At 51.7% G+C, this 16,349-nt stretch overlaps 1 protein-coding gene across 2 annotated transcripts in view; it reads right to left on the bottom strand.

The window, feature by feature from the left end:
- LOC125449188 (solute carrier family 22 member 6-like) overlaps positions 1–12,142 on the bottom strand; it is a 44,588-nt gene extending 32,446 nt beyond the window's left edge. For both annotated transcript variants that reach the window (XM_059641543.1, XM_059641544.1), the window contains exons 1-2: positions 11,665–12,142; positions 1,673–1,776 (exon numbers count right to left, since the gene is read on the bottom strand). In XM_059641543.1, coding sequence (XP_059497526.1) covers positions 1,673–1,776; positions 11,665–12,069 — 509 coding nt within the window. In that variant the 5' untranslated portion in view covers positions 12,070–12,142. The remainder of the gene's footprint in view (positions 1–1,672; positions 1,777–11,664) is intronic.
- Between the last annotated feature and the right edge of the window lie 4,207 nt (positions 12,143–16,349).

The raw sequence follows: 16,349 nt of genomic DNA, 5'->3' as shown, positions 1-16,349 counted from the left end.
GGGCCTTTCCCCCAGTCCACACCGCGGCCTTTCCCCCAGTCCACAGCGGGGCCTTTCCTCCAGACCACACCGGGGCCTTTCCCCCAGTCCACACCGGGACCTTTCCTCCAGACCACACAGGGGCCTTTCCCCCAGTCCACACCGCGGCCTTTCCCCCAGTCCACACCGGGACCTTTCCTCCAGCCTTTTCCCCAGTCCACACCGGAGCCTTGTCTCAGACCACACCAGGGCCTTGCATCCCTTCCACACGGGGGCCTTGCTTCCAGTCCACACCGGGTCCTTGCCTCCAGTTCACACCGGGGCCTTTCTTCCTGTCCACACCAGGGCCTTGCCTCCAGTCCACACCGCGGCCTTGCCTCCCCTCCACACTGGGGCCTTGCCCCCAGTCCACACCGGGGCCTTTCCTCCCCTCCACACCGGGGCCTTGTCTCAGACCACACCAGGGACTTGCCTCCCCTCCATACCGGGGTCTTGCCTCCAGGCTGCACCGGGGCCTTGCCTCCAGTCCACACCGGGGCCTTGACTCCCCTCCGCACCGGGGCCTTGCCTCCAGACCACACCGGGGCCTTGCTTCCAGTCCACACCGGGGCCTTGCTTCCAGTCCACACCGCGGCCTTGCCTCCCCTCCACACCGGGGCCTTGCCTCCAGTCCACACCGTGGCCTTGCCTCCCCTCCACACCGGGACCTTGCCTCCAGACTACACCGGGGCCTTCCCTCCAGACTGCACCGGGACCCTGCCTCCAGTCCACACCGGGGCCTTGCCTCCAGTCCACACCGGGGCCTTGCCTCCAGTCCACAAAGGGGTCTTGCCTCCTCTCCACACCAGGGCCTTGCCTCCAGTCCACACCGGGGCCTTGCTTCCCCTCCACATCAGGGCCTTGCCTCCCTTCCACACCGGGGCCTTGCCTCCCTTCCACACCGGGGCCTTTCCTCCATTTCACACCGGGGCCTTGCCTCCAGTCCACACCGGGGACTTGCCTCCAGTTCACACTGGGGCCTTTCCTCTAGACCACACTGGGGCCTTGCCTCCTCTCCACACTGGGTCTTGCCTCCAGACCACACTGGGGCCTTTCCTCCAGCTCTACACTGTGTTACCTCAGACGCCAGCATTGGCAGCTCCTACCGGCTCTGAGTTCTCTGAGGGTCCAGCTGCAGAGTGGAGCATTCAGGGGCTGTATTTCTTTGGGAAAAGCGCTGGATGTCTGAAGCTAAGAGGCTTTAATTGGTCCCTGTGGTCAGAGAATTCAAATTGCAACAGCGATTCTGAACTGTCAATGAAAAACCGAAAGAACTGCGGACGCTGTGAATCAGGAACTCTCATTTCTCTACTTTTCTAATTTATTGCCGGACTTTTTTTTTCTCATCGCTAAGAATTTGTACTTAAAAATGTATAATACCATATCGACTTGTACATATTTTGCTGTACTCCTTCGAGTGCATGTGATGATAAAGCTGGTCTTTTTCTCTAAATTCCACGTTGGCCCGAGGGGAGTGGGGGCAGGGGACTGGGATTTCGAGCCAGAACTGGGATAGGACGCATGGGAAATTTCCACCGCCAGGTGCTGGGAACTTATCCGCTGGATTATTCAGAAATTGGACAATGCCAGTCTCCCGTGAGCCAGCAGATTATACAGACCGACCACTTTGCAGAGCCTGGTCTGCCATCCTTACTTGTCGGAGAGCCTGCCCAGCACTATGGCTCCCACCAGCAATCCAGACATGTAGATCGACTGCGTGATCCATCTCAGAGACTTCTGATCGCAGACCAAATCCCACTGTTAAAACAAGAACAGAACTGATAGCTATCATGGATAGTAGGAACTGCAGATGCTGGAGAATCTGAGATAACAATGTGTGGAGCTGGATAAACACAGCAGGCCAAGCAGCATCTCAGGAGCAGGAAAGTTGACATTTCAGGTCTGGACCCTTCAGAATCTTCACAGTTTCTGAAGAAGGGTCTAGGCCCAAAACGTCAGCTTCCCTGCTCCTCTGGTGCTGCTTGGCCTGCTGTGTTTATCCAGCTCCACACATTGATACCTATCAAAGCCTGGAATGCTCTGCAAATGCATCACACACCGATTAGACGTTCCGAAAATTTTACACTCTCACCTTGCGGCATGATAACTTATTCATCAGACTCCACGGTCGATGTTGGATAACATTTAAGAACATACAAACAGATGAATAGGACACCATGATGCATTGAATGGTAAGGTCATGGGGAGTGTTGCCAAACAAAGAGACCGAGGGGTGCAGCTCCTTGAAAGTGGGGATGCAGGTAGACAGGGCGGTGAGGAAGGTGTTTGGGACACTGGCCTTTACTGGCCAGTGCATTGAGTAGGAGTCAGGAGGGTCATGTTGCTGCTGTACAGGATATTGATTAGGGTCACTTGTGGAATACTGTGTTCAATCCTGGTCTCCCTGCTACAGGAAGGATGTTGTAAAATTTGAAAGGGTTCAGTTAAAATTTACAAGGATGTTGCCAGGGTTGGAGGGTTTGAGCTACAGGGAGAGGCTGGGGCTGTTTTCCCTGGAGCGTCGGAGGCTGAGGGGGTGACTTATAGAGGTTTATAAAATCATGAGGGCCATGGATAGGCTGAATAGTCATGGACTTTTCCCCAGGGTAGGGGAGTCCAAAACTAGAGGGGCATAGGTTTAAGGTGAGAGGGGAAAGATTTAAGAGACCTAAGGGACAGGTTTGCACACAGAGGGTGGTGTGTGTATGCCCCGATCAGTACCTGGTACACCTGTGACTCTACTTTGAAGGAACTTTGAACCTGCACCCCAGGTTCAGTTATTAATGGCGTTGCTGAGCTACTTTGACGATGAGTATGGGTGTTCCCTGCCACGGTTGTACTCTGCGATGCTGCCACCCCCAGTGCGCCATTGAACATGATGGAGATTTGTCAGTTACGAGGACATACTAGGCGATAATCAGTAGGAAGTTTCCTTGCCCAGGTTTTGCCTGGTGCCACGAGACTTCAAGAGGTCTGGGATCAATGTTGAGGACTCTCAGGGCAACTTGTTCATGATCGCATGCAACCATTTCTAGTCATTGTGCCCTGCCTATAGGTCAAGATATATTCGGCCCTACCTGGATAGCCTCAACAAGATCTGGACAATACCCAGGCTTGGGCTGGCAAGTGACATTCGCGCCACACAAATGCCAGGCAGTGACCATCTCCAATAAGAGACAATCTAACCATCGCCCCTTGACATTCAACATTGTTACCATCACTGAACCCCCCCACTGTCAACATCCCAGGGGTTATCATTGACCAGGAACTCAACTGGACTCTCCACATAAACACAGCGGCTACAACAGCAGGTCAGAGGCTGGGAATCCTGCAGCGAGTAACTCCCCTCCTGGCTCCCCCCAAAGCCTGTCCCACCATCGACAAGTCAGGAGTGTGAGGGAACACCCCCCACTTTCCCCTGGTGGGGGGCAGCTCCGACAACACTCGAGAAGCTCAACACCATCCAGGACAAAGCAGCCCCCGCTTTGATCGGCCCCACATCCACAAACATCCCACTCCCTCCACCCACCGACGCTCAGTCGCAGCAGTGTGTACCATCTACAAGACGCCCTGCAGCAACTCACCGAGGCACCTTAGACAGCACCTTCCAAACCCACCACCACTTCCATCCAGAAGGACAAGGGGCAGCAGGTACATGGGAATACCACCCCCTGCAAGCTCCCCACCGAGCCACTCCCCATCCCGACTGGGAAATATATCGGCCGTCCCTTCAGTGTCACTGGGTCACAATCCTGGAATTCCCTCCCTAAGGGGCATCGTGGGTCTCCCCACAGCACATGGACTGCAGCAGCTCAAGAAGGCAGCACCTTCTCAAGGGGGTAATTAGGGGATGGGGGCAATAAATGCTGTGCCCAGCCAGCGACGCCCACAACACACAAACAAACTGAGAGAAGACAAAGCCCCAACTCCTATCCTCAATGCACTGACCAAACGCCTTCTTTACCACCTGAGCATCCAATTCCAAGAAGCTATGGGCCTGTATGCATCACACAGACCATGAAAGCCCCTGTCAACTGCATTATCCTGCAGCTCAGAAGTGACCAAAGAGGCTTAAGAACCCTCACACACTTGGAAGCACCCTATGTATGGATCTCGGGAATGGTTTCAGGAAACCCCTCAGCGTCTAGGGTCGTGAGATCCTGTCCTCAGGCTCTGCCTCAGGAGAAACGACATCGGCTGGGGCCCACCGTGACCCTGTGCCCCCCCACCCCACCCTCAGCACTGTGTCCAACGTCTTCAGCCCAGGGGAAGCTCACACGCCGCTGTCATCTGCGTGAATCTGCAAGGTAAATGGCCCTGCGGGGTAGAAGAGAAGAAGTAAGGAGTGCTTGCAAGAAAAGCAAGGTGATAACGGTGGGAGATTTTAATCTATGTACCTCTCTAATACTGGTGGGGAGGCTTGCATTTAAGGGGAGGGGGGGAATGTTCAAAGGAGATGTGAGGGGCAAGTTTATTTTACACAGAGAGCGGTCGGAGTGTGGAATGTGCTGCCAGCTGATGGTGTTGGAAGCTGTTACAAAGCAGCATTGAAGGGATAGGCGCATGAATATGCCAGGAACAGAGGGCTATGGATCACAGGCAGGCAGGAGGTATTAGCTTCATTCGATTTATGATTCTCACATGGACCTAGGCATGGTGAAAAGTTTTGTTTTGCATGTAGTACAGGCAGATCATGACAGACAAAGATCACAGGGTAGTAGGAGAGAGTGAGGAGTACCGTGTTACTGCCGCAAAAAAAAAATGCACAGAAATCGCCATCAGATTTGAGATTTGAGAAGTCCGATCAGATGTCTAACCACAGCGAGGTAGAAACTGTTTGGGCCCAACATTGTGGGCCACTGGGCCTGGTCCTGTGCTGCACTGTTCTGACTTCTATGGACCCATTGAGCTGAACAGTCGGAAAGACAGGGTTGGCCAAGTTAAAAATGTTACTGGCCACAAATTCTGAGAACCAACCGTAAAGCAACCTAGGCCAGGCCGTGCAATGTACAATGAGATAGGATTGATTAATGATCTCAGGGCAAAAGTATCACGAGGTAGATGTGACCATAAAATGACTGAATTTTACGCTCAGTCCGAGGAAGAGATAAAGTGGGTCCATGACAATTTGTTAAAATTTAAATAAGTGGAATTCATCTTTTATTCATTCTTAGAATGCGGGCATTGCCAAATGATCTTGGTTTCATGGTCATTATTAACCAAGTTTCATGACTGAAGGCACAAAAATAGATCCAACTAAAGTGAATTAGCAAGTTAAGTTAAAAGACAGGTCAAAAGTCAGCAGCTGACCTTTCAGGTATTTTTTCAGAATTGGTACATTGCAATGAATAAGCAAAATTTGAAGGGACAGCCTGTGGATACTTAGTGTCATAGAGTCACACAGCACGGAAACAGACCCTTCGGCCCATCCAGTCCATGCCGACCATAATCCCAAATTAAACCAGTCCCATCTGCCTGCTCCTGGCCCATATCCCTCCAAACCTTTCCCTGTTCATGAACTTTTCCCAATGTCTTTTAAATGCTGTAACTGTACACATACCCACCACTTCATCTGGAAGCTCATTCCACACACGAGAAAGATTAAAGATAGTATCAAACGTTTTAAAAAAACATAAATACATGCAAACACAGGCGACAGATTAGAAGATTGGGGCGAAAGATGCAATAAATGATCCAAAAATTAATGAAGTGGTACAAATTGGAGTTTGAGAGAAAGCTAGTTTGAGGTATGCACGAAAGAGTAAGAGTAAGAGTTACCATACATATTTGAAAAAGAGTTAATTCAGTGAGCGTTGGTGACACCGAGAATTAATAATCAGTTTTCACAAGCAACATCCCAGAAATCAACATCTAAATCAAGAACTGGATGAGGAGCTGAGGAAAATCGTGATAGCCAGAGAAATGATACTAAGCAAATTGGTGGAGCTGAAAGTGGTTGGGTTCTGATGGACTTTATCTCAACCTTCTAAATGAAATGGCTTGTGACACACTGGCACATTGGTTTTAATTTTCTGAAGGTCCCCTCCAAGCCGCTCATCATCCTGATTTGCAAATATATCGCCGACTTTCTTTCCTGTCGCTGGGGTGGTACAATGATTAACACTGGGGTGGTACAATGATTAACACTGGGGTGGTACAATGATTAACACTGCTGCCTCACAAGTCAAGATCCCACCCTCAGGTGGCTGTCTGTGTAGAGTTTGCACATTCTCACTGTGTCTGCGTGGATGCACTCTGGCTTCCTCACACAGTCCAAAAAATGTGCAGGTGAGGGTGGATTGGCCGTGCTAAATTGTCCCATAGTGCCCAGGGATGTGCAGGTTAGGGTGGCTTGGCCGTGCTAAATTGTCCCATAGTGCCCAGGGATGTGCAGGTTAGGGTGGATTGGCCGTGCTAAATTGCCCCATAGTGCCCAGGGATGTACAGGTTAGGGTGGATTGGCCGTGCTAAATTGTCCCATAGTACCCAGGGATGTACAGGTTAGGGTGGATTGGCCGTGCTAAATTGTCCCATAGTGCCCAGGGATGTGCGGGTTAGGGTGGATTGGCCGTGATAAATTGTCCCATAGTGCCCAGGGATGTGCGGGTTAGGGTGGATTGGCCGTGCTAAATTGTCCTATAGTGCCCAGGGATGTGCGGGTTAGGGTGGATTGGCCGTGCTAAATTGTCCCATAGTGCCCAGGGATGTGCGGGTTAGGGTGGATTGGCCGTGCTAAATTGTCCTATAGTGCCCAGGGATGTGCGGGTTAGGGTGGATTGGCCGTGCTAAATTGTCCCATAGTGCCCAGGGATGTGCGGGTTAGGGTGGATTGGCCGTGCTAAATTGTCCCATAGTGTCCAGGGATGTGCAGTTTAGGGTGGATTGACCGTGCTAAATTGTCCCATAGTGCCCAGGGATGTGCAGTTTAGGGTGGATTGACCGTGCTAAATTGTCCCATAGTGCCCAGGGATGTGCAGGTTAGGGTGGATTGGCCGTGCTAAATTGCCCCATAGTGCCCAGGGATGTGCGGGTTAGGGTGGATTGGCCGTGCTAAATTGTCCCATAGTGCACAGGGATGTGCGGGTTAGGGTGGATTGGCCGTGCTAAATTGTCCCATAGTGCCCCGGGATGTGCAGGTTAGGGTGGATTGGCCGTGCTAAATTGTCCCATAGTGCCCAGGGATGTGCGGGTTAGGGTGGGTTGGCCGTGCTAAATTATCCCATAGTGCCCAGGGATGTGCGGGTTAGGGTGGATTGGCCGTGATAAATTGTCCCATAGTGCCCAGGGATGTGCGGGTTAGGGTGGATTGGCCGTGCTAAATTGTCCCATAGTGCCCCGGGATGTGCAGGTTAGGGTGGATTGGCCGTGCTAAATTGTCCCATAGTGCCCAGGGATGTGCGGGTTAGGGTGGATTAGCCGTGCTAAATTGTCCCATAGTGCCCAGGGATGTGCAGGTTAGGGTGGATTGGCCGTGCTAAATTGTCCCGTAGTGCCCAGGGATGTGCAGGTCAGGGTGGATTGGCCGTGCTAAATTGTCCCATAGTGCCCAGGGATGTGCGGGTTAGGGTGGATTGGCCGTGCTAAATTGCCCCATAGTGTCCAGGGATGTGCAGGTTAGGGTGGATTGGCCGTGCTAAATTGTCCCATAGTGCCCAGGGATGTGCGGGTTAGGGTGGATTGGCCGTGCTAAATTGTCCCATAGTGCACAGGGATGTGCAGGTTAGGGTGGATTGGCCGTGCTAAATTGTCCCATAGTGCACAGGGATGTGCGGGTTAGGGTGGATTGGCCGTGCTAAATTGTCCCATAGTGCCCAGGGATGTGCGGGTTAGGGTGGATTGGCCGTGCTAAATTGTCCCATAGTGCCCAGGGATGTGCAGGTTAGGGTGGGTTGGCCGTGCTAAATTGCCCCCATAGTGCCCAGGGATGTGCAGGTTAGGGTGGATTGGCCGTGCTAAATTGCCCCCATAGTGCCCAGGGATGTGCGGGTTAGGGTGGGTTGGCCGTGCTAAATTGTCCCATAGTGTCCAGGGATGTGCTGGTTAGGGTGGATTGGCCGTGCTAAATTGTCCCATAGTGCCCAGCGATGTGCAGGTTAGGGTGGATTGGCCGTGCTAAATTGCCCCATAGTGCCCAGGGATGTGCGGGTTAGGGTGGATTGGCCGTGCTAAATTGTCCCATAGTGCCCAGGGATGTGCAGGTTAGGGTGGGTTGGCCGTGCTAAATTGCCCCCATAGTGCCCAGGGATGTGCAGGTTAGGGTGGATTGGCCGTGCTAAATTGCCCCCATAGTGCCCAGGGATGTGCTGGTTAGGGTGGGTTGGCCGTGCTAAATTGCCCCATAGTGCCCAGGGATGTGCAGGTTGGGGTGGGTTGGCCGTGCTAAATTGTCCCATAGTGTCCAGGGATGTGCGGGTTAGGGTGGATTGGCCGTGCTAAATTGTCCCATAGTGCCCAGGGATGTGCGGGTTAGGGTGGGTTGGCCGTGCTAAATTGTCCCATAGAGCCCAGGGATGTGCAGGTTAGGGTGGATTGGCCGTGCTAAATTGTCCCATAGTGTCCAGGGATGTGCAGGTTAGGGTGGATTGGCCGTGCTAAATTGTCCCATAGTGTCCAGGGATGTGCAGGTTAGGGTGGGTTGGCCGTGCTAAATTGTCCCATAGTGCCCAGGGATGTGCGGGTTAGGGTGGGTTGGCTGAGGGTTGGTGTGGGCTTGTTCGGCCAAAGAGCCTCTTTCCACACTGTAGGGATTCTATGGGAAAAACAATAACAAAGGGAATAGATAAGATAGAATCAGAGGGGTTATTCCCGCTGTGGGGGGTTGGGGGGGGGGGGGTGAAACTCGAACCAGGGGGCACAGCCTCAAAATAAGGGGTATTGAGCTGAGGAGGAACCTCTTCACCCAAGGGGTTGTGAATCTGTGGAATTCCCTGCCCAGGGAAACAGTTCAGGCTTGCTTGTTGAATATTTTCAAGGCACAGGTAGATTTTAGAACGGAAAAGGGACTCAGGGTTAGGGTGAGTGGGTGGGTAAAGGGGAGCCGAGCCCATGAGAAGATCTGCCCTGATCTTGTTGGATGGAGGGGAAACAGGCTAGAGGGGTCGAATGGCCCACTCCTGCCCCTGTTTCTTATGGTCCTCTAAATGTGCGTTTCTCATGTTCGCGAGCGCAATGTGTGGTGTGCTACTGGAATCAGTGTTGGGACATGAACTCTTTAAAATGTAAATAACTGACATCGACGAAGAGACAGACAATGTTGCTGTCGCCTGCTGTTGACAAGCTGGGCTTGTGTCTGCTGCAGTTTGGAATAGCCTGCTTGGCTTTTGACTTGGTTGTAGGGTGTAAGATGCTCGGGGTTTTCACAAGGAGGGAGTGGAGGGGACGTTTTCTCCTGTGGAAGAATCTAGAACGAGGAGTCACAGCTTAAGACCAGGCGTTCCTCCATTAAAATCCAGCATCGAGCGAACTATAGAGATAACAAAGTGCAGAGCTGGATGGACACAGCAGGCCGAGCAGCATCGTAGGAGCAGGAAAGCTGACGTTTCGGGCCTAGACCCTTCTTCAGAAATTGTCGAGACTTTGGAACACTTTTCTCGAAAGGGCGGTGAAAGCAGAATATTTTTACGTTCGAGGTGAATCGATTCATTTAAGCAAGAGGGTGAAAGGCTATAGGTCAAGGCAGGAATACGGGTTTGAGTCAGTCATGATATTATTGAGATGTTTTAGGCCTCTTGGGGCCTACTTATCGGGTCATACAGCATGGAAACAGACCCCTTGGTTTACCAGTCGGCACGAACTGTAGTCCCAAACAAAACTAGGCCCACCTGCCTGCTCTTGGCCCATTTCCCTCTAAACATTTTGTATCCATGTGCTTATCGAGTATCCTCCACCAGGCCCGACATCCCCAGCATCGAGTCACTGACCTCCCCCCCACATCCCCTCCTCGATCGGCTGTGACGGGCCTGGCACGTCGCCCACACTCCGCGAGCGGCTGCTCCACCCCCCAACTCCGAGACGCCAGGCAAGCCCCAGGTGGGTAGAGGTAGCCCCTCCAGGGATACCCACAAAGCCTCACTGGGGAACTACGGCATTCCCACAGACACCCGGGAATCGCCGGCCTAAAGTAGAGGAGGATCATCCGGGAAGGTGTGGGAATTTTGTTGGGAAAAAGTGGAACCCAGGCGAAAACAGCGTAAGGAGTGTGCTGCCACGCCAACACCCTGCTCCCCCACTTCCCACAACCACCTTCTGCCCCAAGTGTAACAGAGCCCGTGGTAGCCATATTGGTTTGTACGGCCAACCATGGGCTCACCCTGAGAGGGGAAAGGGAGTCACCCTCGTCCGCGGGGGACCACCAATGAATGATGATGACTTATCCAAATGTCTTTTGAACATTGTGACTGTATCCACGTCCACCACTTCCTCTGGAAGCTTGTTCCACACACGAACCACCCTCAGTGTAAAAAATTACCCCCTTGCAGCTTTTTAAAATCTTTCTCCTCTCGCCTTTAAAATACACCCCCTGGTCTTGAAATCCACCAGACACCCACCATTCCAAGCCCCTCTTGATTGTATAAACCTCTATAAGGTCACCCCCTCAGCCTCCTATGCTCCAGGGATGATAGCGCCAGCCCATCCAGCCTCTCAGTATAGTGTAAACCCTCCATCTGTGCTCCTGAGGTGTATAGTCATCTCTGACGTATATAAAATGTGCACATTTACACGTCGAAAGAGAAACATCAGTGACCCACTTTCTTCCTCGGGGTCTAAAGGTGACCTGGAGATCCGCAGTAACGGACAATGTAGAAGATTCCCTCAGCGTACAGCAGGACCTTGATCAGATGGGCCGATGGGATGAGGAGAGGCTGACACAGTTTAGTTCTAGCATTTTGGTAGGACTAATCAGGGCAGGAGTTATACACTGAATGGTAAGGTCCTGGGGAGTGTTGCTGAACAAAGAGACCTTGTGGTTCATAGTTCCCTGAAAGTGGAGTTGCAGGTAGACAGGGCGGTGAGGAAGGTGTTTGGGACGCTGGCCTTTATTGGTCAGTGTATAGAGTGTAGGAGTTGGGAGGGCCACTTTTGGAATACTGCATTCAATCCTGGTCTCCCTGCTATCGGGAGGATGTTGTGAAACTTGAAAGGGTTCAGAAAAGATTTACAGGGATGTTGCCAGGGTTGGAGGGTTTGAGCTACAGGGAGAGGCTGGGGCTATTTTCCCTGGAGTGTCGGAGGCTGAGGGAGTGACCTTATAGAGGTTTATAAAATCATGAGGGGCATGGATAGGGTGAATAGACAAGGTCTTTTCCCCAGGGTAGGGGAGTCCAAAACTAGAGGGGCACAGGTTTAAGGTGAGAGGGGAAAGATTTAAAAGGGACCTGAGGGCCAACTTTTTCACACAGAGGGTGGTGCGTGTATGGAATGAGCTGCCAGAGGAAGTGGTGGAGGCTGGTACAAGGCTTCTGGGCAGGATTATGACCAAGGAAATAGTGCCACAACTTTTACCCTTTGGGCAACGCTGAGGACACAGGGGTGGCCTGCACATGTGCATGAACAATGGAGATTGTTTCAGGGTACATATGCCCGCTTATAGGCTTTCCTTCCATTTCACAAGGAGCATCATTGAACATGTTAACAAGCAGTCATTACCTCTGTTACTGTCGAGGCTTTGAACTTCGATTCATCGTAGGTCCACCCGTCCGTACACTTCTGTGTGTGGTATTCAGCTGTGCTCCCATGGGTCCCATTGAGATCCAGGAGGTGCCATTGAGGAGAGGAGTACATGAGGCATTTCTCCGGCCGCTGGTTCTGGTCCAGAGGGATGAAAACCCGGAGAAGATCCTCCATCCGCGCCCTGTCCGTCACGTTGGCGTGCCTGGAGCCATTCACCGTTTCCCAAGGGATCCGGCAGTGATGGTCGGGGACAACAGCCAGGAAGTTCTGGAGCAAGTTGTGCATGGTCAGTATCAGGGCCGGGAATGACAGCAACAAAACGTGGACGATTTGGAACTTGCCCATGCTCCCGACGTTCTCCAGGACATCGCCGAAGCCCATGGTCACGGCTCAGGGAAGGCGACGCTGCGGGAGAAGGACTGGGGCTGAGCGAGAGATCGTGACACTGACGGAGAGGCTGAAGCAGGGATGCACCGTCTCTTGGGCTGAACTGATCATTAATCCACCCATTTCATTAATGTTTAAGCTGGTGATAACTGACCTCACTTTATCACACTAAGCTGGTTTAACAAAGTCTCAACTCTATGAAAGGAAGGTGACTGAGTTGTGGCTGGTGGGAGAGTTATTGTACTAATCACCAGTGTTTCAGAAACCTCACTAAACACTCCCTTCTGTATAAAACCACCTTCTTTCGTTCCATACACCCTGAAGACTATGATAAGCCCTGTTTGCCTAGAGCAGGATGTTGCAGGATGCAAAAGAGGCTGGAAAAGCTGGGATTTTTTTCCACTGGAGTGTAGGAGGTTGAGGGGTCTATCAGCCTGGCGTATTTGTGTAAGGGATGGTGCCACGCAATACAATGCTTTTCACTGTACTGCGGGACATGCGACGACAATTAAATCAAATCACATCTTACCACAGATGGTAACGAGGAAGATGCAGCAAGAAATGCAACTATGGAAATTTCAGTCAGATTATATTATGGTCAATGTTCATTTGAAGTTGCCCCAGCTTTAGAAGGCGTTTAGCATGCTGCCTTCATTGCTCAGAACTTTTAGTACAGCGGTTGGGACGTCATGTTGAGGTTGTACAAGACGTGGGTGAGGCCTCTCCTGGAGCACTGTGTCCAGTCCTGGTTCCCCTGTTATGGGAAGGTTATGACTAAGCTGGAGAGGGTTCAGAAGGGATTTACCAGGATGTCGCTGGGAATGGAGGGATTGAGTTATAAGGGAGAGGCTGGGTAGGCTGGAGTTTGGGTGGCACGGTGTCTCAGCGGTTAGCACTGCAGCCTCACGGCACCAGGGACCCAGGTTCGATCCCACCCTCGGGGGACTGTCTGTGTGGAGTTTGCACATTCTCCCCGTGTCGGCGTGGGTTTCCTCCAGGTCTCCGGTTTCTTCCCACAGTCCAAAGACACGCAGGTTAAGGTGGATTGGCCGTGCTAAATTGTCCCATAGTGCCCAGGGATGTGCAGGTTAGGGTGGGTTGGCCGTGCTAAATTGTCCCATAGTGCCCAGGGATGTGCAGGTTAGGGTGGATTGGCCGTGCTAAATTGCCCCATAGTGCCCAGGGATGTGCAGGTTAGGGTGGATTGGCCGTGCTAAATTGTCCCATAGTGCCCAGGGATGTGCGGGTTAGGGTGGATTGGCCGTGCTAAATTGTCCCGTAGTGTCCAGGGATGTGCAGGTTAGGGTGGATTGGCCGTGCTAAATTGCCCCATAGTGCCCAGGGATGTGCAGGTTAGGGTGGATTGGCCATGCTAAATTGTCCCATAGTGCCCAGGGATGTGCGGGTTAGGGTGGGTTGGCCGTGCTAAATTGTCCCATAGTGTCCAGGGATGTGCAGGTTAGGGTGGATTGGCCGTGCTAAATTGTCCCATAGTGCCCAGCGATGTGCGGATTAGGGTGGATTGGCTGTGCTAAATTGCCCCATAGTGTCCAGGGATGGGCAGGTTCGGGTGGATTGGCTGTGCTAAATTGTCCCATAGTGCCCAGGGATGTGTGGGTTAGGGTGGATTGGCCGTGCTAAATTGTCCCATAGTGCCCAGGGATGTGCGGGTTAGGGTGGATTGGCCGTGCTAAATTGTCCCATAGTGCCCAGGGGTGTGCAGGTTAGGGTGGGATTGGCCGTGCTAAATTGTCCCATAGTGCCCAGGGATGTACAGGTTAGGGTGGATTGGCCGTGCTAAATTGTCTCATAGTGCCCAGCGATGTGCGGATTAGGGTGGATTGGCCGTGCTAAATTGTCCCATAGTGCCGAGGGATGAGTAGCTTAGGTGAGTTATAAGGGGCTGGGTCTGGGTGGGATGCTCTTAGGGCTGGTGTGGACTTGTTGGGCCGAACAGCCTGTTTCCACACGATAGGGATTCAATTCTTTGAGTGGCAGCCTTCTGGAGGTTTATAAAATCATGAGGGGTGTTGAGAGGTGAATGGTAGTGTATTTTCGCTAGGGTGGGGGGATTACAAGACTAGGGGGGATAAGGCGAGAGGAGAGAGATTTATAAAAGTCATAGGGAGGGGGCAACTTTTTTACACAGAGCGTGGTCCATGTGTGGAATGAGCTTCCAGAGGAAGTAGTGGGTGTGGGTACAGTTACAGCATTTAAAAGACATTTGGATAAGGACATGAACAGGGAAAGGTTTGGAGGGATATGGGCCAGGGGCAGGCAGGTGGGACTGGTTTAGTTTGGGGATTATGGTCTGGTTGGTCCGAAGGGTCTGTCTCTGTGCTGTATGAGTCTACGATTCTATGCAACTCAGCTCTCTCTCCCCTAAACTTCCTTCACCATCAATAACCATTGTCGGCACTGTGGGCCCTAATATGAGTTGCGATTCAGTTTACTTACCAAAGCCCTAGTTTGACGGCATCTTTCAGACTGATGACCTGAGAGGACAAGGGCAGCAGACACATGTCCACATCATCACGTTACGAAGCCCCCCTCCAATCCACGCACCATCCAGGCTCGATCCTGTCTCACCATCCCTACTGGGGTCAAAGTCCTGGAGTGCCTTCACTACCAGGCAGCGTCGATTTGACATCCCAACCTAAGGGGCTGTCGACAGACCAAGTAAGTCAAACAGAGGCAGAGGTAGTGCGTGGTTCATTCTTTGGGCCCGTGAAGGACAAATTGGAAAGCGTGTCTTCCCACTTTTCCAAGGAAAAGCATAGGGATGTGTGTGTGTCCGCTGTTGGTCAGGTTCGGAGTATCCCCTGCAGGCTCACTGCACCAGGATGAGGGAGATGAATTTACTCAGGAACCTCCCCGTCTCTCAGGGAAAGGGTTACGTACATGAGCCAACAGGCTGCAAATTGGTTCGCCCAAACGTGAGAATTAAACTTTACACGTTTAACAATTCTTTAGACACTTTAGTACTTTTCAGATACTTGTAGCTTTTGCTGGTTCGTTGAATATTTTTGGTCCATTGCTTTCTGTCGTGCTAGGGATGAGGTTGGCTGCCTGGATCACGTTGAGTACGAGATCTCTGGTTGGGGCTGTTAGCCGGGCCAATCAGGGAGCCCTGGCTGCCAGTTATAGAAACAGGAGTCACAGGAATTTTCCTCACTCGAGGGACTGGCTCTGAGCGGGCTGGTCAGAGTCTACCTCCTGTGTATGTGTATATAATGGGTGACTTGGTGGTGGGGTACTGGTCTCTATGCCACAATTTCACTCTCTCTCTCTCTCTCTATCTATCTATCCTTATCTCCCTCTCTATCTCTATGTATCTATCTATCAATCTATCCTATCCTTCTTTCTATTTATCTATCTATCCTCATCTCCCTCTCTATCTCTACCTATCTATCTATCTTTCTATCTCTATCTGTGTTCCAAGGAAGGGTCACTGGACCCGAAACGTTAACTCTGTTTTCACCTCCACAGATGCTGCCAGACCTGCTGAGCTTTTCCAGCAACTTCTGTTTTTATTCCCGATTTACAGCATCCGCAGTTCTTTTGGTTTTTATCTCCACCTGTGTCTCTGTATCTGTCTATCCAGCGGGAAGGTGAGCTGCTGTCTAGGTCGGCTGGAGAGTGGAGGTCAGGTTAGGCCCTGCCAGGGGGAGGCATTTTATACCTTCCTGTCACTGTCTCGAATTTTCTAAGGACTTAACCAATCAGGGACATCGGTTTAATTGGTTTTATCACCTTGAAACAGTGATAATGGTTTTTGACGGCTTGCTAACCGTGATGTGTCTGCCATGGGCCCAGGATAGGCCCCAAAATACGCGCCTGGGCTTTAGTTCTGCTGAGGAGCCTGTGGCCCATTGTTTTATTTATCAGGGAGTGTCGAATAGCCCTTGTACACCTGCTAAGGTGCGCCGGGCCGTTTCTGGTTTTTAATTGGCCGGGCCTGAAACTGACAAGGGCCATTCTGTCTCCGGGCAGAATTGCCTCGCTGTGTCTTGGACTGAGATACTCCCAGCATGCTTTGGCCAGTTTCTGTGCCAAATTTATTTTTAGTTCATAGACCATAGAATCCCCGAGAGTGTGGAAGCAGGCCGCTCGGCCCATCAGTTGTTGTAATTGCTCAATTCTTAGTGATTCTATTTTAATCAAGCGATCACAGAATTTGCCTGGGGGTGGGCTATCAACCCGGGGAAAGACACTGTTTGGTCAGCTTGGACCTTCCAGAGCAGGGAGTTGACCCTGACCGAGTGTAGCAGTCT

This window comes from Stegostoma tigrinum, chromosome 42 (genome assembly GCF_030684315.1).
Source record: "Stegostoma tigrinum isolate sSteTig4 chromosome 42, sSteTig4.hap1, whole genome shotgun sequence".
Lineage (NCBI taxonomy): Eukaryota > Metazoa > Chordata > Chondrichthyes > Orectolobiformes > Stegostomatidae > Stegostoma > Stegostoma tigrinum.
Note: the sequence above shows the minus strand (reverse complement) of the source record. Positions and strands in the feature narration are given on the sequence as shown.